This window comes from Zingiber officinale, chromosome 10B (genome assembly GCF_018446385.1).
Source record: "Zingiber officinale cultivar Zhangliang chromosome 10B, Zo_v1.1, whole genome shotgun sequence".
In the NCBI taxonomy this organism is placed as follows: Eukaryota; Viridiplantae; Streptophyta; class Magnoliopsida; order Zingiberales; family Zingiberaceae; genus Zingiber; species Zingiber officinale.
Genome location: NC_056005.1, coordinates 12,606,549 through 12,631,070, shown reverse-complemented (window position 1 = coordinate 12,631,070; position 24,522 = coordinate 12,606,549). Strand labels below are relative to the sequence as shown.

Genomic DNA, 24,522 nt, shown 5'->3' with positions numbered 1-24,522 from the left:
ATCAATTGTACTTCGTTCAGTTGCGTATTGCTTAATATGTTCGTGACCTGTGACAAGCTCCACATCAGTAATAAAAAAAGAATAGATAGCTATATTTAGTTTTAGTTGTATTTTGGGTTATTGTAAGTGATTTTAGTTCGGAGTCAGTCCTGTGAACAAAGTATTTGGAAATTTTATTTTACAATGATTTTTTTTACTAGAATGGTAAAAGCCATATCAAGATTATAAGAATATATGTAATGCCTACATTAGCACAAAATTTTGGGCTTTCTTTTTAGACTTTGTATACTAATTATAATACTGACTGTTGTCTACATTTTTCTTTACTATCATTGTGTTGTTAGATACTATATTCCATTGTTTTTTTTAATCTTGTTCAGAAAGCAATTCATCAAGTGGGAACAAAAATGCAGAACTGTTTGTTGAGTGTACCTTGTATATTGATGGTGTCCCCTTTGGGCTGCCCACAAGGACAAGGTTTTCTCTATTCTTTTCACCCTGCATATGCTTATTTCAACTCTATTTGTAACCATTAAAGCTATATAGAGCTCTGAGTTCCTTCTATTTTTATACCTTTTAACCTTTTATTTATTTGTATATTATCTAAGTGAAAAAGTTTCATATGCCCAGGCTAGAATCATCAGGACATCCATATTGCTGGAATGAGCTCATCACATTGAGCACAAAGTACCGGGACTTAACTTCACGGGCTCAGCTTGGTTTTACTGTAAGTCTACACATATTGCGTCTCTAGCAATAGATCTTTTTCTTCTTTCCATGCTTCATATACATTGACATAAAATGGCTTTAAGATATATTACCTTGTAAAAAATTGCGTAATTGTCTTGCTGATAAATGCAATTTATGCTCTTTATTTCCATTTGAACATGATTCTAATTGCTGAATTTGATTCCTTTCTATGAAGTATACTTGGTTTTACTGTAAGTTTGCACATACTCTGACTCTAGCAATAGCCATGATTTTTTTTTCTCCTTGATTCTTATAGATTGACATAAAATGGCCTAACGCTATGCTAATTTGTAAAAATTTGTTTAATTGTCTTGCTGATAGATGTGATTTATGTTCTTTATTTCCATTTGAACATGATTCTAATTTCTGAATTAGATTCCTTTCTATGAAGTATTATGCTAAAACTCCTAGTTCTTGTCTGTTTATTATTAGCTCAGAATTAACATATATATGGCTTTATAACAATCACTATATGTTGCTATTAAACTTAACATATCAGTTATAAGTATGAAAAGATTTGTTGCTGTCTCTATGGCCTCTGCTGATGTTACATGTATCATAATTATCTATGTCGTGCATCTATGGATGAGGTGCAGTAAGTAGGGCTGGTGAGAGAGCATTTTTAGATTTCATATTTGGACGATATCTGCAACTTATTTTTTAAGTAGGGTAATGATTTGTGCTATAACATTTAACTTATAATCATGTTTGTTATGCTTATGAGATACCTAGGGAACTGAGACCAGAATGGTACTGTACACTCAGAGAAGATATTATTATTTTTATATCCCACAAAATTATGACAAAACATTGACAGATATCTTCATAAGATAAGATGATAAGAATCTATTGAGAAAATTAAGAGAGCTGGTTGTGCTTCAATTCTTATAATCTTCTTCAATGGTAGTAGACACATATACTTTTTTCCCCACATGTGTTGAAGTAATCTTTCCTAGTAATTTAGTTGGATCTGGAATATCAGATCAACAACAAGGAATACCAAGTTTAAACATACAACAATTTATAGATGTTTGTTTTATCTGTATAAATTGCTTTTGTTTTCTTGTATCTCGTGGATCTGTTTTTGTTTCAATATATAGTACCTCCGTTATCTTTCTGTGCATATTCATCAGTGCCTTGTTGTTTTAAGATATGTTTCTGTGTTTAATTTCCCTGTAGGTTTGGGATGTCTCATGTGGTAATGATAATGGTTTAGTTGGTGGAGCAACAATTTATCTGTTTAATAATAAAAAACAACTAAAATCAGGGAGGCAAAAGCTTCGACTTTGGCCTGGAAAAGAAGCAGATGGAGCAATTCCGACTTCTACACCAGGAAAGGTTATTATTAGGTTATAAGTTGGATATTTTTTTTTATTCACATAGACTTTGCATCAATAGTCATCCACCTTTTTAAATGCCTACAAATTAGCAGGTTGCTAAACATGAGCGTGGGGAGATAGAACGTCTGGAGAGGCTTGTAAACAAGTATGAAAGGGGCCAAATACAACAAATTGATTGGCTGGATCGTCTTACTTTTAAAGCTATGGATAAAATTAAGGACAGAGAAAACCTTAATAGTGACAATTCTCACCTTAGCGTGGTTGTCAGCTTCTGCACTTTTGAACACAGAGTTGCTTTCCAGGTTAGCTGTACCTTCACAAGGCTTTCATGATTTCATGGCATCTTTTTGTTTGCTAAAATGTGGACTCTTCATGCTTCCAATCTCATACATATATAGTAGCCACATATAAAACACTTTCATTGATTTTGTTATGTCATTGCTAATTGGTTAAAAAAGGGTTGGCTGCTAGAACTGTAATTCTGTGACAGTTGAGGTCCTAAGTTATCATCATTTGATTATTACACAATTACCTTTTCAGTAATTTTGGAAATGAGTATTACCTCGAGAACCATTTTTCATGTAACAGGAAGATTGCCAAAGTAAAATCTCAAATTATTTTGGTGATGGTTAATGATATTAACTGAGTTTTATAGAGAGGAGCATTGACTTTTTTTCCATGCTTTGTCGTTAGAGATCTTAGTCATGGACTCATGGATAACTTAGACGCTTAGATTACATAATTTATGAGATCAAATGTGTAGAATTCATCTATGTTTGTACATCTTTCAATCCATTATATTGGGCGGTGAGGAGCAACTTCAGGCTGGTTGCATAGTGTTTCTCTAAGCTACTGGCTACAACTGAAACTTGACTTTGTTGCCTTTTCAACCTTTGTGGAATTTCACTTGGACCACACAAGATTTAAATTTGCTATTAGATTATCCTTTCGGTACAAAGTTTTAGTATGCATTTGGTTTTATTGTGAAATCTTTCTATCTGTCATGACCAACTCAAAACAAAGAATAACTCTGTCAATAATGTTGATCTTATTTCTCATACTTGACGTGCAGGAATCTGGGGCAAACTTTTTTGCACCATCCCCTGTATCATCCACAAATGAGCTTGTTACTGTATGGGATCCTGAAGTTGGAAGGACAAATCCTTCTGAGCACAAGCAATTAAAACTTGCTAGAAGCTTGACACGTGGGATTATAGATAGGGATCTCAAACCAAGCTCTAACGAGAGAAAGTAAATTCATTCTTATAGCTGCAATTTTCTGCTTTTCCATGCTTTTTCTATGTTTAATTGTTTATCATTGTCCATTATTTAACAAAGCTTAACTTTCTTTAAGTCATTCTAGATTTCTTGATTAAAAATAGGCCCACAAAGTTTAGTCAACAATTGCATTTTCATGGTAATTTGAACCTGATGGTTGGAACATTGAACTTTGGATTAAGTATACCGACATTGTGTCCCAGGGAGCATGTAGTTTGCCAAGGAATATTTGTGTTTGCTACTTGAATAATAGAAATCAGTATCATATTAGGGAGATAATTGGACTCTATATTGTTTCTAGCCTTCTAAGTTTCTCATCATCCTGTCTTCATTAGCAGCTCTAGGGGGTGGTGACCACAGCTGACAGCTGGGGCAGTTGCCAGTTGCATTCAAATTCATTACTTTTAATCTTTTATCATGGGTCTGCCTCTGCCCACTAGATTCCTGGAGAATACTGCAATTTCTATATGGCATTTATCATACTAATCTTTATTTCTTTTGTTATGATGGATGCACTCTTCCTGCCTGAGTTAATTTCAATTTATTGGAAATGCATTTTTTTTCACGTACCATTATCACAAAACACTCTTTTCTAAGCTAGGTCATGGAAACCATTAGTCAAAAGATCATCCTCGATCATCTGAAAATACTTCCATGTTCTAATTTGATGAGTTCTTGACTCAAAGTGCTTCGGAATGTGTTTTTTTTTTCATAAATATACCATAGTAATTAAACATATTATATAATTTTTTTAAGCTTTAAGTAAGTTTTTGATATCTTGCATCTTTTATTCAATATGAAGATATTGGTGAAGATATTACCGATAGGATAAGAGAGGATGTTTGAAATAGGGACACCCTTCTCGAAGCATGTGTGATTTTTTGCCAATAGAGCATCATGTCTCATTTGCAATTCACCCATAAACTCTCATCCATAAGTAAATTTTCTATTGTTGTATTAGGTTTTGTCACATGACTATCATATCCTAACCTACTATAATGTGTCTCAGTCTAACTACTTACCATCATAAATGTATACCAACACTAGCAAGAATAAATACTATTCATTCCAAAATAACATTTTACATTACCGCTTGCTAGACCACATTTATTAATATCATGCAATCATATAAAACTTCATATATATATATATATATATATTGCATAATAACTTACATGAATAGTTATGCAAGTAATAGTCTAGCATGATATAACATATAACACCATGTTGTCACTTGTCACTACACAGCTATATGAAACTATGAACATACATTATAAGATCTCACATATAGGAAAATTATAGAAAAAAGTCAACAACAATTATGAACAAAGATAAACATCAAAGAAAAAGGCACGAGGTGCAAGGGGGCAGTAGGGTCACTGCTTGGTGCACCTTGAAAAGGGGATTGGCTAGGGCTTCTGCTTAAGCAGCAGAATAAAAAAAGGATCTCAGCTGCTAGGTGACGACATCAGGCTGTTGCAACAAAAGACAGCAAGTGATGATGGGCTGTGAGACAATGAAGCTAGTGGAGAGTGCATTGCGTGCAGCGAGGCTCAGTTGACTATCGATGGCAGATATATGTGTGAGATTGTGAGAGAAGTGGAGGGTTTGGACTTTGGATTGGTACCATGAGTGGAGAGGGAGAGGGTTGTACAAGAGTTGGGAAAAAGTGATCGATAGTACAAACCTAACTTGCAAATTTATCCAATCTGAGACAGACCAGTTTAACTAGTTCAACATTGGTTCAGATCTAAAATGTCCAACAAAAAAGGGGAGCCCATGGCATGAAGCTCCTGCCAATATGGGTTCGGGGAAGGGTCTATTGTACGTAACCTGACTCTACATTTTTACAGCTCGAACCCGTGACCATCATTAGGTCACACGGCAACAACTTTACCATTTCATAACTCTAAAATGTCCAATCCAAACCTAATTTAAGCCTGATTCAAGCCCAAAAGCGAATTCAAGATGATTCCCACCTTCTCTTAGCCTCAATCAGCCAAAATAAACACAAATTGAACTCATATCAGACCAAATTCCTGTAAATCCCCCTTTAGACATCCTGCTTCTGCTTTAGATCATTTGGCTGAAGCCGTAATATACCCTCAATTACTAATTATCCCTGAGAAAAAAAGATCAAGATGGTAATTTCATAAAAAGATTATTCATATTTATAAATGGCACCAGTGATCAATGTTTGAAATATTGTTCCAAGTTGGGGTTTCCGACCTTAGTTGAAGTGAGATGGTCCTGGTGTTGGTGCTGTGCTGGGCTTGTTGACACACGTGCCAAAGGCATTGAAGAAAAAGAGGAAGGAGATGTGATGTAGAATCAAGTTCAAACTTATGTAGATAACAGATGAATAAGAAGAAGAGCAGGAGGTAATGGCTTGGGTTGTAGAACAGTGGTGCAGTTAGCACAAACCCTCGTGTTCACCTCATGAGTCATCCCATCGTGTAAGCTTAGCCCTCACATCCTGTTGTGGCTCAAACTGGTTTTGGTTTGAGGAGGCCGGAAACTATTGCTGAAGAAGCTCTGCATCTTGTAAGTCAGCTCATCACAATTCACAAAAGCTTCTCATAGAAGCCCTATTGCCAATCATTGGTCCTCAACTCAATTCACTTGCATCATCTTGAATATTGAGTAAGTTTCATGATCTGAGTGGCAGGTGAAACAATAAGTTTTACCCATACCAACATGGAACGAAATTAATACCTTGCTAATGATATGATATAGTCTTTGAGGATGCAATTCGTGTTGCTAAGAACCTTAGATAACTTATGGTCGCCTTTCTTTTATCCTTCTTCCTGTGCACATACATACACATCACTGAATGTACTCTGGTTAATAAAGTTTCTTTAACAATTTGTTGGTCTTCCAGCAATTCAAAAAAAGAACATATATTGTTTTATGTGCAACATTTGTTGACAACAATGCCTTGCTACTTCTCTATGAAAGCATTCTATTCGCTGAACCTGATACTACCATTTTTTAACTAATAATTGTGCAATTTGGCGTGTAGGCTGATACAGGGAATCTTGAAGTATCCTCCAACACGCACACTGACGGGTGATGAAAGACAATTGTTATGGAAATTTCGTTTCTCTTTGATGTTGGAGAAGAGAGCTCTTACTAAATTTCTACGTTGTGTTGAATGGAGTGATATTCAGGTTATTATCTTGTGAATTGATCTAGCATCTAGATTTTGAGCATTCTATCCTTACACATTTACACATCTGATAGTAATTACTTCCTTAACTAGAATTTGAAGTACTTTGGAAGTTATGCCTTTTTTTTTAAACCTGATATCTCCCTTGGACCATTGGAATTTTGTTGTTTCTCATGAAGCAAAACCCCAGCCCTGAAATCTAAATCAGATTCAATTCCTTTTTATTTCCAAGGATGGAGGTAATGGGTTCATTTTAGGGGGAGGAGGGCACAATTAAAAATCCTGTTTATCTACTCACTTATCAAACAATATCAGTTTATATATTTTACACTAAGATACCATTTAAATGTTTCTGATATATAAATTCTACAATTATTTACTTGCCTGCCATTTGATGTGAATATGTTCAACAGGAAGCAAAACAAGCAATTGATTTGATGGGAAGGTGGGAAAGCATTGATGTTACTGATGCATTGGAGCTTCTGTCTCCTGTTTTTGAAAGTGAAGAAGTGAGTATTCAAGATGTTGGTTTTCTGCATGTTCAATGTGTCCAATATACTGCCAACTCACTGTTGAAATGCCAATGTAAAACTAACCCATATTAGTTTGGGGGACTAGAAGTCTAAATTAATGATAATTAGTTTAACCTTGGTATCACATGTGTTCTTAAAAAATCTGCTAGTCAGTATGCGTCCCTTGTCTCGACATTATTTCTTTCTTGCTGGGCCTCCTATAACTGAAAAAGGTCTTATGGATGTATAACATTGTTGCCTTATTCGAGATGTGTGCTTAAATGACTATCCAACTAGTGCATTCCTATGTGGCGACATGTCCTCTGTGTTCAGATTTATGATAGGACTAGTTGTTAACTGAAAGCAACCAGCTTTACTTTATCTAAGTGACTGGTAAAGATTCAATGGAATATTAAATACGCAGCACTGATGTTGGTGACAGAACTGACGATGTTCCTATTATTATTGTGTTTAGAGTTTATCCTTTGTTTCAAGTAATCAATGTTGTGCCTCTGAAAAGAGTAACTACAAGAAATAGCTGGGTTTTTTCTTTAAAAAAACTTAATATTGAGTAATTTCATGCATTTCCTTGTGATATGACACTTCAATTGATGATAAATTTAGATAAATTTTCTTGCAAAATATCCATACAGGTTCGCGCTTATGCAGTTAGTGTCCTTGAGAGGGCTGATGATGAGGAACTCAAATGTTATTTACTTCAGTTGGTCCAGGCTCTTCGCTTTGAGAGAAGTGATAAGTCTCGCTTGGCACAATTTCTTGTGCAACGTTGTATGTCTTTTCTTCATTTCAACTTTTAATTGTCATTATTGGATCAACAGTTTTGCTTTGCCTTCATTTTTGCTAAATAGTCCTTGTTTAGGATATTTTATATTTTTTGATTTTGGGACTATGCTTCCTTTGAATATCAAATTGGAATTTCTAGAGATGTTCATTATTGCCCAATTAGATTTACTGAACATAGTTTGTATAGAGATGATAGGTTCTCCGAATCCGAAGGGGAATTCGATATCTGACCCGAATGGAGGAGGGAATTTTTAGATTCTATTAAATAATCGAGTCTTCGAGTATGAGTATTTTTTGGTTCGGGTATGAAGGCGGATGTGGTAAAATCCTACCAATACCCTACCCGATATATATATATATATATATATATATATATATATATATAGTCCACTTTCCGCTCGAAAAAAAAAACATAGTTTGTCTCTTTACTCGATTATCAACCCATATCTTATCTTTTTTCCAAGAGAACTCCTCATCCGATCAAGGAGTGCGAGGAGCATGGTTGAAAATTTTGTTATGTGCCGAGCGGAACGGGCGAAACTTACCGTTCCACCCGCACACCGAAACCGACACCAATTTAGCAACAATTTTGTGCACGCGACAGAGGAATTGAGCACGTGACAATCGCACGCGCTCGTTTTCACGCGACGGAAGGCGTGTCGCGATTCCATCGTAATTGCGGCTGGAGGAGTTGCAGGACTCCTCCAATAGCACTGGAGGAGTCGTAGGACTCCTCTAGCGGCACTGGAGGAGTCCTGCGACTCCTCTGGTGGCGCCAGAGGCGTATCCCGCGACTCTTCGGCGCCGCGACAAGAGAAGATCGGGAATTCGAGGTTTTACTATTAAAAATTAAATATTTTGATTTAATTAATTCAAACATTTGCTAACTTAAGTGTGATATTTCGAAGAGGCTTTTATAAAGCCTAATTAAATTATCCCAATAAAATATAAATATATTTAAATTTTTTTAAAAAATAATAAATTTTATTAATTAATATTTTGAAAATTAATTTTACTAATTTAAATTTTATTTAAAAATTCTAAAAAATTGAAAAATTTAAAGAATTCTAATAAATAAGATTAATATTCTGATATTTTTTAATTATTTTATATTTTTTTCTGGTTTACTATTTAATTAATATTCTGTTTTTTTATCATTTTAAATATATATTATTTAAAATAATAATTAATTTAAATAAATAAATAGTTAATTAATATAATTATTATATATAACGTAGCATTTTTTAATTAATTTATATACTTATTATAGAAAAAATATAGAATTAATTTAAAATTTAGATCCATGAATATTAAGACATTTAGCTTTTTTACTTTTAGAATTCTTATTTTCTGACATATGAAACATATATTTTTATCTTAGAATGTCTCTACTAATCTGCTTAGAAAATATTATATATCCTTTATTTAAGAAATTTTGATAAAGGTCTGTCAAGTTTATGATTTCTAATACAATACTTATAATCTTATAAACCTTGGATCATTCTAAATTAAGATAGTTGAATTATTATTATTAGAAGATTATTTCAAGTTTAAATAAAAAAATGCCGAAACCGTATCGTTCCGGTCTGGGATCGAAACCTCGACACAGGTTGAGATTTTAAACGTTGGCGTGGAGTACAAGAATTTAAGAATTTAATAAATATTTATAGGTTCATTGAAATATTTTTTTTTAAAAAAGAATTGTAAGTAGTAATAGGATGATGGGTAGGATATGATTACCCGATCTTTCGACGGGTATGAGGTTGGAGATGAAAGTTAAATACCCGATGGATATGGAGTTGGGTATGAGGATAGATTTAATAAATGGGGATGGGTATGGAGGATTTGAAATCCGACCTAAATCCTATCCATTGTCATCCCTAGTTTGTATGCCTACATGTTGTGCAATTGAGTACACATTTAATACACTTGATTGAATATAAACGGACAGTCCGGTGCATAAAGGTCTTGCTAGTGCGGGTATCGGGGAAGGGTCGGATCACGTACACTTGATTGAATATATGAATAAAAAAATATCAAAAGGTAAATAATATTAAATTGAAAATAATTATTTTTCTTTTTAAAAGAATAAGTGCAATTTAAGTGAAGTAAAATCAATAACGAGACAACTTCCAAAATATGATTTATATTTCAATTTGGATTTATACTTGAGGTGGAATAAAATCAATATTTAGTCTAGAACCCTTGTAAAGTTTTATCCATATTTATTTCTCAAACTTCTATTAATTAAAAACATGGTAGCAAAAGGTGATTACGCTCACCCCAGGCGCTCCTCACAGCCCATCCGCAGGTTATGTGAAGGGAGATAAATCACGGGGTCAGCTTATAGCCAACTGCCAAGTTGGCTAGGGGGTGGGAAGGTTTTTTTTCCCCGAGGGCATGTGCCTATCTGGAATTGACCCCTTGTTCCATTGTAACAAGTCTGTCACCTATATTAATTGAAAACATGTGGCATGTGGCAGAAGGTGCTCGCCTCAGCGCCCCCGCCAACCCGTCCCTAGGCCAATACAAAGGAGGTAAATCACGGATCGCTACTAGCCATTAATTGAAAACATGATTAGAGAAGTGATGATTTAATTTTAACATATCTTAACATTATAGTATCACAAAGATGCCAATTAAATAAAAGAAAAAGGGATGATAGAATGAAGTTCTCATCAAATCCTTCATTGAAGAATATAACATACCCAATGTGATTAGACTATGTGTGCATGTCAAGTTTATATCCTTGATCAACAATGGTTGCATATGTAGAACTTGGAATTCTTATTGTCATCAAATCCAAGCTCATGTTGAAGCCCTAAGCAACCTCAAATTTGTGGTCGAGAGCAAGCACAGACTCACGTGAACTGATCCTTATCCCAAAGAACAACACAAATAACAACCACTTTTTTAGTAAAGAAGCAGCAAGCACTTGACTTAAATTCCTCAAACTAGCTTTTTTGACTGTTGGGGCATTTTAGTCGGAGTTTTAAATAGGGGGTTGGGCATATTGGTTCTGGTATTTATTGTGCTTGACATGTATCAATTGCTGGCAAATTGTTTGTGTTGACGATGAATTGGTCAATTGACAAATGAAGTCAGCATTCAAAGTAATAGATTTGGGAATGTAGATATATATCTATAATGTAGATGGAATATATTCTCCTTGTTAAGCTACAGTTTGTTATTTTTATTTTATTTTTTATTGTTGTTTCTTACCATCCTGTGTTAATATTGAGCTACATTTATCTTAAAGTGTAAATTGCGTGTTACAACATATAATTGTGTAGGTATAGTAATTCTGTAACCCTGCTTGGCAAACAAAATTTTTCTGTTGCATCTCACCAAGAATAGAGAATGACACTTTTGTCCATCGCACTAAAACATTGTGTAGTCCTCCAATATTGTCTTTTAGCTTTTTCTTCAGGACTGCACATATATCGAAAAACCAATGGCGACCTGCATAGAATTAAAATTTTAGATAATCAGTCCTTTCATTCCCAGGAGATATTTTTCAGTAATAGCATTAAGATGCCTACTGATTCCTGATGCACATATTGTTAAAATTCTTGGAGGTTTGATTTCTTGTTAGTTGTGAGAAATTCAATTTGAAACCATGTTTCTTTACTACCTATAACTTCTCTAAACAATGAGAATACATCCATGGAATCATTAGACATGATTACATTATTATTACTTATTCTTACCTTTGGTTTCAAGTGCCAAAGGGTATTGTCAGCACAGTAGGCAGAGTAGAAATGTATTGCTCTAATCATTGACTGATAGTGATATTATGTCAGATTGTTGAATGATATTGTATCACTTGTGTTTACATCTTACAGGACTTACCTTAATTGATACCGCTTAGAGTCTACTGAGAAAGGAAGAATTTCTTTCCATCATTTATCTTTCAATTTTCTTTGTTGACGGCAAGGAGACGAAAAACTCAAAAAAAAGAATGGGGAGAGAAAGTACAACAATAGTAAAGGGAGGGCATGCCAGAGTCAAAGAAACTATCCATATATTACACTTATGTCATCTCCAATTCCAATTGTTGTTAACTGAGATATATTTATCAACGTGGATAAGTTAGCTCCAGTGCCAAATGTCCTATAAGCTTTATTTAATCTACATTAAAAACTATAAGTACAATCTCACTAGGATGCTACAAAAATCAATATCATTATCTTATGCATGACCCTCATTTTAATGCTTAGTTATATTCTATCTCTTAGTGCTTTAAAATTTTAATCTCAATTAACTTTCTAATACTATAGATTTGTATTTGGAACTAGACAAAGTCAGTAAAAGAATATTATATGCTTAAAACTCATGAGTTGATCTTGACACATTGAAGTATACTAATGCTCGGCACATTGCTAAAATGGTACCATTTCAGTCAAAGATCAAAACTTTAGTACAGATTGATATTTCAAACCTTGACTAAGATACCCTTTGCTCAACAGCCATCAATTTATTGTGCTTGCTGAATGACTATTGGCATTCTTTTCTGCAACTGTTGCTAGTAAATGAATATTGTTACTTGTCTATGGACTTGATGATAATGCAACTTTTTTTTTGTTAGGTCAGATCCCATTTTCATGGTAGTTATATTATCTTGAAGTTTCAAATTTCATCTATCAAGATTTTCATACTATTCAGTTCACTATGATTTTTTCTGTCTTTACTTTTAAAACTTTTCCATTTAAAACATTGCAGCTTTATCAAATATTGAGCTAGCTAGCTTCCTTCGTTGGTATGTAGCAGTTGAGCTTCATGATCCTGCCTATGCTAAGCGCTATTACTGTACTTATGATATGCTGGAGGACAACATGATGAAGGTCAGATTTTAAATTTCATTTCATTGTTATTCCTTAATTGCCAGAAGTTACTTCTTTGTTTATGTACTGCAATTTTTAGATCGTATAGGTTGTCTTATGTCATTCTGTAGGTTGAGATCACATAATTATTTGGTATCCAATAGAAGGAATGCCACCAGTTGCATATTCAGGGAGCAATGAATTATTGTCATTGATTTTTCATCCCAATCTTGTATAAGGCTATGAATCTGTATATTTTTTTCAACATCTGTGATTGTTGAAACAGCCTCGTGCAACATCTGTCAATCTCATGTCATTTGATTGTTGAATCTGCAATGTGACTTAGATGTCACGGGTTTGAGTCGCGGAAACAGTCTATTGCAATGCAAGGTAAGGTTGTATACAATAGACCTAATATGGTCTGACCCTTTCCTGGACCCTGCACTGGCAGGAGCTTCATGCACTGGGCTATTCTTTATCTGTGATTGTTGCTCTACCTTGAGTTTTTCCAGTGACATGTTCCTAATATGGTTCCAGATTTGCAACTATGTATTTCTAGATGGTCTGCTTCTTTTGTTAAAAGAGAGAAAAGTATGCTTTAAAATGTTTTCCCCTTTGGTACTTGATGACAAGAACCTTGTCCAGGTAGATAGTAACGTTATGCATGCCAAATGAGGAACAACATGCCAGATATTGCACAGATTAAATCACCAGTGGTTAGTTGTTAAATAGTCACACATTGTGGAAGAGTTCTATGAAGTTTTAATTTAGTTATTTCTTTACCTATAGGGTGGTCTAGAAACAACCTCTTGCAAAAAGCAGGGTAAGACTGCGTACAATGGATCCTTCCCTGGGACCCCGCATGGCGGGAGCTTCGTGCACCGGGCTGCCTTTTTTTTTTTACCTATAGGGTGGTGGGTAGATAATGTTCTGATTTGTGCCAGAGACTTGTCACTTCTTTGACGGCATTTATCTTTAATAAGAACAAATGGATGCAGCGGAATGCGATTAGGTTATAATCAGAAATCTCGCCTTTATTTTTTTCGTTGGTCTCGTTGTTTGAGCTTTAATTGCATCATACAGGTCAACAACTACAGTGGTGGTCTCAATTCCTAGGTACATTTGTAATGCTTAAATTTGATTATGCATCTGTTGTGGAATGAGTGCAGAACCTCATGAAGCTATACTAGAATATCTATGCTGGGAACGACACAAGTACATGACCTTTTGTGTTTAACATGCACAATTCTATTAGGGTTTATGCTAATTAATTATAAAGTAAATTCTGTACCTCTATCTGAACAAGATTAAAACCAGGGTTATTTGCTTCTAGTTGTCACTTTTACTTTCCCTCAAGGATTATCACCTAAGATACCTGAGAGATTATTAGGTTATTGTTGAAAATTTAAAAAAGAAATGATCAAACATTGATTATCTGTGGACTACATAGTGATGGATCATCCACCAAGCCATCTTAGAATTTTATTTAGTTTTGGAAAGTTCAAGAAAGATTTGAAATTTTTAAAATTTAATTATCTTCTCTTGCTTCTGAATCTCAATGCTCACACTTTCTTTTGTTGTGAGCAGTTGCAAGTTGGTACAAGTCGAGAAGAAAATGGATACAAGTTATGGCAGAGTTTGGTTCGCCAAACAGACCTAATAGCTCAGCTGTGTTCAATTACAAAGGACGTTAGAAATGTACGTGGTGGAACTCAAAAGAAAATAGAGAAGTTACGACATCTTCTTACTGGAATTCTTAGTGAGCTTACCTATTTTGACGAGGTATTATTACCATTAGCTGAATTTGGTTAGCTGCATATCTATGGTGTCTTTATGTCTAACACATGCTTTTCTTATTTGTCTTGTGTTAGCCCATTCGATCACCTCTGGCTCCTGGGACATTGATAACTGGAATTGTCCCAGCAGAGTCGTCTATTTTCAAAAGTGCACTGCATCCTTTACGTCTTACATTTAGTACCCTTAGTGGTGAAACTTGCAAGGTGATCTTTAAAAAGGGGGATGATCTTCGTCAAGATCAGCTGGTTGGTTTCCTTTTTTTGGTTCTATTAAATTTGAATTTTGTATCTCTTATTGATTAGTTTTCTATGACATTATTCTTATCCTCCTTTGGCAATCCGATGTATGTTGTTTTAGATGCAATAACCTAGCAAACATATAACAAAAGATAGTTATATCATGTATCCACTAGATTTGGATACAAAATTTTCTGATCATGCCCTCGTTCCTATTTTGCTAAAGTAAATCATGTGAGAATTTCAACCTTTAGTCACAATAAAGTTTTGACATTCTAAGCAATAATTTATGTTCTACAAATCTCTCTTATGGAATAATTGAGCCCAGTCTGCTTAGTTATGTAAACATAAGTTTTTCTTTTTAGAGATCATATTGTTGGTAAATGGAAGATGTGGGATAGACTTTGCCCAAATCATTGAATTGTTCAATAGGCTATGCTAATTATTGGACTCATTCAGACAAGCGTTCTTCTGAACTAGGAGGTTTTTCTGAATGAATTGCCCAAATCATTCAAACGTGCATATCCATTTTGGTGTGCATCGTTTCATATTCTAACAACTCTTACATGTGATCAATGTAACTAGGAGGTTTCATCCGATGTTCGTTCTTGGTTGCTGGTTAGTAAATTGAAGATTCGAGACTTCTTCTAAATCATAAAACTGTTAAATAAGCTACGCTAATTGGACTCACTTGTGACGAGTTTTCACATGGATATGAATTTAGATGTATGGGAATTCATTTTCTAAAATTTTTTTACATGTGGTTAATGTGACTATGAGAGTCAATCCTGATGTCTGGTGTCCAAGACAAACAGGTAGGGCTAGGAAAAAAGGTTCAAGGAACACAGTAAACGTGTAAATATATTATTCTCAATGGTGAATATTTGTTATTGAAAAATTATATTCATTTGTTTCCTGTTTTTGCTTCGTGTATGTTCATGGTGCCAGCTTAGTGTATCTCTAATGGCTTAAAGAGTTTGATGGGTTGTGTTAAACACAGGTTATCCAAATGGTGTCTCTAATGGATCGATTGCTAAAATTGGAGAATCTGGACTTGCAGTTAACTCCATATAGAGTTCTTGCAACTGGGCAAGATGAAGGGATGCTAGAATTTGTCCCATCCAGCTCTCTTGCACAGGTATCTTGATGTTCTGACAATACTGAATTAGTCACTTGTGAATAAATAAATGTGCACTACTATTTTGCTGGCATGTTTTCATGCTATGATCAGTACTTGTTTTCTTGAACATATTAGTTTTGTGTTCCACTCACATGATTGGAAATTTTGTGTCATAATGTCTTGTGTAAAGTACAAGGCCTTGAGAAGCTGATTGAGATCTTATAAATTCACAAGGGTTTCGTGTGAAATAATAATAAAATAATATACATATAAGTAGAGAGGGTTACCTATAGTTGGAATAACTCGATAATTGTCCCCGTCTTCAAATGTGTCATGATCAAAATAATTATTATAGATTATAATTGGTTGATACATCAATATTAGCCGGATAACACATGGCTACAATTAACGGAATCTTTATATTTCAGAAGAAAATACATGAAATAAGGTAATGATACATCTTATGAGGTCCTGAGCTTCATTTAATGTTGTTAATACTAGAAAATAATCTAAATATAGTGAGCTGTGTAGGTAGTTGAAGGGTGATTTTTTAATTTTTTTTGCATTAATAGTTAAAGATAGATAATAGAGAACATGAAAAATTAATATCTCAAAAGAGGGGTTATCCGTGATCTTTTTTGATCTTTCTCTAGCCAACATAATTTGTTTTTTAGACTTGTTTTACACTTTTATATTATTACACTAGGTCATGTATAAAGACTATCATTAAGTTGGGTTAGAAGAAACAATCAACTAAAGCAAATTTATAAGTTAATGAATCAGTTAGGATCATTTAGTTATCTAGTATCTAGAACCTTGATTAGTTAGTATATTACCAAATTAGGGTACATTCAGTAACTGCTTAATGTACATGAATCAACATTGCTTCTTCAATTACTTTATAACCAAATATGAGAGATATTTTACTTGGACCAGTACGGACTGAGTTTAGAGTTGTAGTGATGCGGAGATGATTAAGTTTACACTTAACACTTGTCCTTTAACTGAGTAAACATTGCTTAGATTATGCTTTTATTTGTTTCTCAAGGAGCAGGTTTTATACTTGAAAATGTTTAGCCCTTAAGAATATAGTAATTGTTTCTTGTTGATGGTTCATTGTATCTTTACATATTATGAAAATACTGATATTATAGTATCATCTTAGATTCTATCAGAAGACCGTAGTATTGTGAGTTATTTACAACGGTTTCACCCTGATGAAGATGGACCATTTGGCATAACAGCTCAATGTCTTGAAACATTTATCAAGAGTTGCGCTGGCTACTCAGTTATTACATACATACTGGGGATAGGAGACAGGTCTGTCTACTTTTTTCTTTGTTGTAATTAATTATTTCAAAATGCATATTATGAGAAATTTGCATTTGACTGCATAATATAGTGACTTTGTTGCCCACATGTTTCATTTGAGTAATTTTCCTGCTATATATTTTGCTACAAGCTCAATAGAATAGGATGAACATCCCTCAATGTGTCTTGTGCTTTCTTTGAGTTGAAATGAGGATCAACCTTATCGCTAAACATTTTACATGACCTTAGCACTTTGTTTCAACTATTTGATCAATTCTTTCTTTGATTTCTAGAAGAATGTAAATATACTGATTTTTATTGTATACTTTTCAATTTTCCTACTTTTCATTTTTCTAATGTGACTTTCAGGCATTTGGACAACCTCCTCCTCCGAGATGATGGTCGCCTCTTTCATGTGGACTTTGGCTATATATTAGGTAGAGATCCCAAGCCATTTCCACCACCCATGAAACTCTGCAAGGAAATGGTTGAGGCCATGGGTGGAGCTGAAAGGTATATTGAGACATCTAAGATAGTATGTATTCTTTATATTTGGGAAATGCCTGCTAATGTAATATAGACACAACAAAATGTCCAGCTTTGAAATGATGCATATGATTCTATGTTTCTGTAATTTTCCATGGTTATCTTGTCACTCTTAGGTTTTGTTGGCATTTGAATCACCATTTCACTGGCTTGGGTCATTTATTAGAATTCATGTTTGACCAAATTATGTACTACAAACATTTATGGAGCAAAAGATAGTAACCACTTGTATAGAATCTGATGATAGCTTTGCTAAATCAACATAAATATGATTAATCTTTCTATTGATTCGTGAAATGTTTGGCAAATCATGACATTAGAGACAGTAATAGCAGACTGATAGCTTCTTTGTTTCTTGTTGAATATTGGTTTGGCTAGAAAATTACCTTAACATGCTTCCTTAGAAGTAGATGGTTGAGTCACAGGCCTTACTAACGGCTGCAATGCCAAATGGCACACAACTATTTAATGCAATACTAGGCAACAACACGTATCATGATCTCATACTTGAATTATGTGCACATTGCTAGATTAAAGTTCCAGTGTGCTAAATGGCCTTTCAACTAACAGCTCACCACAATTTTTTAAAACCGATTAATGGCTAAAAATATCTTGTCTATTCTGATTTTTTTACTTTAACAAACTGTGTCCTAATTTATTCAATTTCATAACAATCAATCTGTAACTAACCCTTCAAAACTTCAGCACGTCACTGCATGAAATTGCAGTTCTTGGTTTATAATGCTAGTATTGGGTGGCCTAAAAACAAGCTAGCTATTGATTTTGCCAAGACAACGATTCTTTGTTCCTAGTAAAAAGAATGGATTCTTTGAATCCCTTCAAACCGTAGTACTTAATTTGATTTTGAACTTTCATACTTGGAATTTATTAGGACCAATTGTTTTTAATTGAAAAATACATGTAGTTTTTGGGAGAAGGATATTTTCATTATAAAGTTTGGACAAAAAGATCATATATTTTGTCTTTAATTCTTTTCTTAGATTAATGTAATACTATGGTATAGCTAGTCGTGTTTTACATGGTAGTGTTTGGGGTACTTCGGAAATAATACATGTAAAAAGTTTGTGTATAAATGTTGAGAATACTTAGATGGATGTGTGAAATTAATAGTAAAAAAATAAATTAGAAATATTCACAAGAGAGAAAATAGGTTAAAATGGTATAGACATCCTTAAAGAAAATGAGATATTAAGATGACTTGGAAGAGTGAGGATAAGGAAAGATGAGTGGAAATTGCAAACAAACAAATAACAAGTTAGGCGTTTAACTATTTGGGGTTTGCTACATGTGTCTTATTCTGGCATTGAACTATATTTAAGGTTATATTTTTAGTAATATTTAGATCTTTTAGATCACTTATTACATTAAAACATAGTTTTTTTTTATGAGCTATGATACTCATAAGAAAAATTCTTAAGGATAGACACATAAATGATGAGACCCACCATTTCATTTTTTTGTGGATCCCATCATTTATGTGTCTATCCTTAAGAATTTTCCTTAAGAATATCATTTCTTTCCCTCTATTTTTCACACCTTCAATTCTGATCCATTTTAACTTCTGTGTTTTTGGAAGAGCCATATCATCTTAACATTCTTTTCTCTCATTTTATCATTTTATAGTTACACTTATTTACTGTTAGATACTAACATGACTTGAGAAAATTATATTTAGCATAATTAGTAGATATTTAAATGATTTTTCCAGTGATATATCCTTTCCTAGGGTTCAAAAATGGAATAGAATCCCTAGAGTAGACACTAAGTTTAAAATCTCGTGTCGAGATTTTAGTCATAAACTGGAACGATGCAGTTTCGGTATCGTATTGTGCCGTGCCGATATGATTTTAGTATTTTTTTTTTATTTATATATAGTAATTATTAGATAAATATGTTTATTGTGTATTAGTTAAAAATAAGTTATATATTGATTTTAATTTGATTTATTAGAATTGTTTTTATTTTTTTTAGAATTTTTAAATAAAATTTAAATCAGTAAAATTAATTTTCAAAATATTAATTTATAAAATTTATTTTTTTAAAATTTTAAATATATTTACAGTGAAAAAATATAAAATAATTTAAAAAATCAGATTATTAATCTGATATATTAGACTTTTTTATTTTTTTTGAGAATTTTTAAATAAAATTTAAATTAGTAAAATTAATTTTTAAAATATTAATTAATAAAATTTAGTATTATTTTTAAAATTTTAAATATATTTATAGTAAAAAAAATAAAAAAAATCAGATTATTAATCTGATTTATTATTATTTTTTTTTTTTTAAGCCGGAGGAGTCCTGTGCCTCCTTCGGCGTCACCAGATGAGTCCCGCGCCTCCTCCGGCACCGCTGGAGGAGTCTCGCGACTTTGCCTACGAGGCGTCCTATGTGTGCAATGCTCCCTAGACGTGCGAGGCATTTGGAATGACGAGCATGCGATTCCTTCTGTCGCGTGACACTCCCGATGACGCACGACGAAATCATTGCTTGTCCGGTGCCGGTTTCGGTGTGCTGGCAGAACAGTAAGTTTCGCCTGTTCCATCCATCATAGAACGAAATTTTGAACACTGGTAGACACACTAGATTTGTGGTTGGAATCTAATGTTGCACCACTTATTTAAGAGAAAATATCATTCACTGAAGAGGTGTTGTTAATTAAAGTGTAAGTTACATGGGTTCCAGATTTCATAGTAGTTTGTCCTTAGGGCAGCTTTACCATCTCTACATTCATCTTTTCTAAATCTGATGTGTCAACTGATGGGCATGTTTTATGGTCAGTAATACAATAGTTTTAAGATTGCATATTTGGAAATTTTGTCTATACATCTAATCATCCTCAAAAGGAAATTTGTTAAGATGCAACCTATTGTTGATCGAATATCCATGACAGTTGAAGTATCAGTTGCCTTTATGTTAGGATGTTTAATTATGATTAGATTTCTGGATGTAATGGCAATGTGACCTATCTTACAGAAAAACATTATGGTTTGTATTTACTACAAATAGAACCATTATGAAGGTTAAATTGAGGAAGAAAGGACAACTTTAATGCTGGATGGGTATTATGGGAGAAGGTTTTTGTCTTTCTAACCTATCTATCTTATATCGATAAATAGGCTGAAGAGTAGTGTTGTGATCTTGAATAGAATAACCTTGTAACCTCGCTATCTTATATCAAGTAGGCTGAAGAGTAGCTTTGAGATCTTCAATAGAATATGTAAATAAAAATTGTTGAGGCATACTCACCAGTTGTCTACTCCGAGTCCTTATGATCGAGGTTAATCTTCTGTGAGCTATATAAATTCACTGATATATGATGAAGGTTAATCTTCAAAATCTTTTGAATGTTTCTCTTGGAAATTGTCTATTGTTTAATGTGTGCATGTGCATGTTGGATTGACCTCTAAGTTTAGATGCTAGACCTTTAAAAAACCATTATAGATGTCATAATTTGGTTTGTTCTTCTGTTGCAGCCAATATTACACAAGATTTAAATCTTATTGTTGTGAAGCGTACAACATTTTGCGGAAATCCAGCAACCTTATATTGAACCTTTTTCATCTGATAGCTGGTTCTAACATCCCTGACATTGCTTCTGATCCTGAAAAAGGCATTCTGAAGGTGCGCTTATGGTTCATTTCATGGTTTGTATTTCAGATAAGAATATCAAATAATATACAAGTTCACTATCTGATCATCTGTGTTTAGGTTCAAGAAAAGTTCCGTTTGGATCTGGATGATGAAGATGCCATACACTTCTTCCAGGATCTCATTACTGAGAGTGTTAGTGCCCTGTTCCCTCAAATGGTTGAAACCATCCATCGATGGGCCCAATACTGGCGTTAATTATTCTCCATGGTGGGTTTTCCCAGCTTTTGTGGGCCTGTATCAAAGTTAACCTTGCTGCCAGGTATCCCCCACCCCCTACCCCCCATGTTAATTCCAGTCATTCTTGAGTTTGCAATCTGAAAGAATTATGCATATCGACTCATTCCTGTACACTTATAAACCTTCAAGTCTACTCCATAATTCCCATGCGATCTGCAAGAATTATGCTTATAGATTCTTTCTTGTACACATATAAGCCTTCAATTCTACTCCATAGTTCCCATCCAATCTGCAATAATTATACTTATAGATTCATTTTTGTACGCTTATACTCCCCTATATTCTGCTCCATATTTCCTGTTGGAAAGCCCTTGTGTTTCTTTGTGCATCGGATTATTTGTTTTTCCTTTCTCGCTGAATGACTATTTTCTACTTGGGTATGATGTTTATTTCACTCCATGACCAAAATTAAAGAATAGGTATTCCTATTTATTCCTTGTCAATTTCATTCCTTAAATTAGTTTTGTAACCGAGCACACCATAAATGAACCATGAGTTTAATGATTCTAGTTGAATGGTAGATTCTCGGTAAGATATGAATCATGCTATTTCTGGTGTCTGACAAATGACGTATTCTATTTACACATTAATAAGTTGTCAATTTGTATTCAGCAAGTTGAAGGGTTTTACTCTTTTCTCAGGTCTGGTTCCGGAATAACTATCTTGTAAATTAACGATATGATTATAGTATTAGCAATCATTAGTTAAAATTCGTTTTGTACAGTTTGCTTCTTCTGTTTTCAATCTAAAACATTTCTTTATGGGAATCTTGTTTTAGTATTTATTTCTGAGTAAAGATGTATTAATTTTGTATTGCTTGGTGTGGATGTACACGCAAACATCCGTGCACAATGTCGTAGTGTATCTCCTAATGCTGCGCTAATTTCTCCTATGAGAGTCCCTGATGACAGTTCAAAATTTTGATAATGGGTTCATATTAGACTCAGTTTGTTTTAAAAGAAAATATTTAAAATGCATATCTAAATTGTTTTTTTTACCAAATAACATATCGATTGATTGATCTGAATTCTGAAATGTAAACACATTTAAATTTGATCGATCAATCAATAACTTATTTTCAAAAATATTCTTTTATCTATCGCATCGATGATTAGAAATCGAATTGAATCCTTGCCAGAAAAAACTGTAACCGTGAAAAACACAGCTGCAATTTGGCAGTCGCTTGGCTCTATAGTCCTCGTGGTGGCTTGTGATGTTGCAGCAAGGGGTGGTATATCAAAATTTAGGCTTTTGATGTTTCAGCTTGGGGTGGTATATTAAAATTTATAAGGTTAGAATTTTGATATATTTAATATTTAATATATTGAATTTTTAGTATAGTTAAATTTTATATCGTTTATAGTAAAATATGGTATATTAAAATTTTTGATAGAAATACTGTAAATGAGTATGGTTGAATGTATTTAGAGCCAAACCACAACTTCGCAGCCAGCTGCTCGAAAGCTTTCAGCCACAATTTTAACACTAGTAAATTAATTCAACTTTTACATGTTTATATATAAAAGTAATTTCTTTAGCTAAATTATTAAAAATAAATCAAATGTACTTCGTATCTCAAATTTTCTATAAATGAAATCAAGGTCTGCTACAATGCATTTCAAATATGAACGTATGATTTCATTTCTCTTGGCTTATAAAAAAAAGGAGTGCACAACTTCATTACCACTCTTTTACCTTAGTGCCAATGTACGAGGCTAACTTTGAGCATTGATCGAACTCAAGCTGCAAAAAGGCGGGTTCCGTCGCCCAGCGGCCCCCTACGCCTGCCCCATGGTATTGTAGGAGGAAGGTAAATCAGGGTGAATGCTGGATTGACAAGTTGATGGTTGTTCGAGGCTTTAAGCCAGCAGACGGGGATATTATCCCACATTGCAACTGGCGACATTCGAACCGTCGCTCCATGCTGCAAACATACCATCAACTTACCAACTGATCCAGCCCCTGGGGGCGCATTGATCGAACTCAAGCTTCTTATAACCTTTGGTACAAGCAATAAGAGAAAGACTTCTACCTTTGGTATCAATCAAATTAACATTCACTGATGTCTAATTTTAAGACCAACTTTTTACTAGACTTAATTCCTATGTTAGTAAGTCTACCAAAAATAATCTTCAAAAGTCTTGTTAATTCTAACAATTATCATCAACTCAACTGGGAATAAGCTCTATCTTGCACCATTTATTAATCTCGATTCACCAGAAATATAAGATAGGATCTTCAATTATGTTTTGTCGGTCTTACTGCATAAAATGTCCCAGACGGGTTGTTGATCATGGTGAATGATCTTGTTTGGAAGCTGAGTTAGACTGGGGTTGACGACGAGGGCAGAAACGTTGACACAGAGAGGACTGAGATCTAGGTTTTGCAGAAGCATTGCAGGCTTTTCACCTTCCCTCGGGGTAGAGGGAGACGACTGGAGAGGGTACCCACCGGCCTACACACACACATACCAAGCACACGCGAGTGTTAGAGCGAGAATCAAGGACGAGGTCTCTAGCGGAGGCTCTCCGACGCTCAAGTCAGGAGCAGCATAAAGCGAAAAGGAAAGAAAATGAATAGTAGTACTATAGTAGATGTGTATATGTGTATACCTGACTAACGGAGAGTACCTTCATTTTTATATTGTCTCTTGTAACCTTCGTAATTACGAGATATCAGAGAATGCCAGGTGTCATGATATGTCGGGTGGTAGATGAAGTGTGGTGGACTCCCATTGGGTAGAGGAAGGTTTCGCAATATGCATGTGGCAGAGTATTAGAATATTCCTTGACGAATAGTCATTATTCTCTGACAAGTAGTTGTAATGACAGTGTTTGTCTCCTGACAATAGTTCGAGCGACTCTGGGGTCGTCTGGGAGTATACTGGAACCATGCTCATGAGAAGTGGGGACTAAGTCCTGGGG

The 24,522-nt window shown here is 34.1% G+C and overlaps 1 protein-coding gene across 1 annotated transcript in view; it reads left to right on the top strand.

Moving 5' to 3' along the window:
• The window catches only part of LOC122028945 (phosphatidylinositol 3-kinase, root isoform-like), a 26,582-nt gene extending 4,166 nt beyond the window's left edge, over window positions 1-22,416 (top strand). The window contains exons 2-18 of the mRNA XM_042587916.1: window positions 381-477; window positions 631-727; window positions 1,930-2,088; window positions 2,183-2,392; window positions 3,163-3,341; window positions 6,391-6,538; window positions 6,951-7,046; window positions 7,703-7,838; window positions 12,576-12,697; window positions 14,264-14,458; window positions 14,548-14,718; window positions 15,710-15,847; window positions 16,995-17,149; window positions 17,510-17,653; window positions 21,184-21,331; window positions 21,419-21,620; window positions 22,240-22,416. Coding sequence (XP_042443850.1) covers window positions 381-477; window positions 631-727; window positions 1,930-2,088; window positions 2,183-2,392; window positions 3,163-3,341; window positions 6,391-6,538; window positions 6,951-7,046; window positions 7,703-7,838; window positions 12,576-12,697; window positions 14,264-14,458; window positions 14,548-14,718; window positions 15,710-15,847; window positions 16,995-17,149; window positions 17,510-17,653; window positions 21,184-21,331; window positions 21,419-21,556 — 2,333 coding nt within the window. The 3' untranslated portion in view covers window positions 21,557-21,620; window positions 22,240-22,416. The remainder of the gene's footprint in view (window positions 1-380; window positions 478-630; window positions 728-1,929; window positions 2,089-2,182; window positions 2,393-3,162; window positions 3,342-6,390; window positions 6,539-6,950; window positions 7,047-7,702; window positions 7,839-12,575; window positions 12,698-14,263; window positions 14,459-14,547; window positions 14,719-15,709; window positions 15,848-16,994; window positions 17,150-17,509; window positions 17,654-21,183; window positions 21,332-21,418; window positions 21,621-22,239) is intronic.
• The last annotated feature ends 2,106 nt before the right edge of the window (window positions 22,417-24,522 follow it).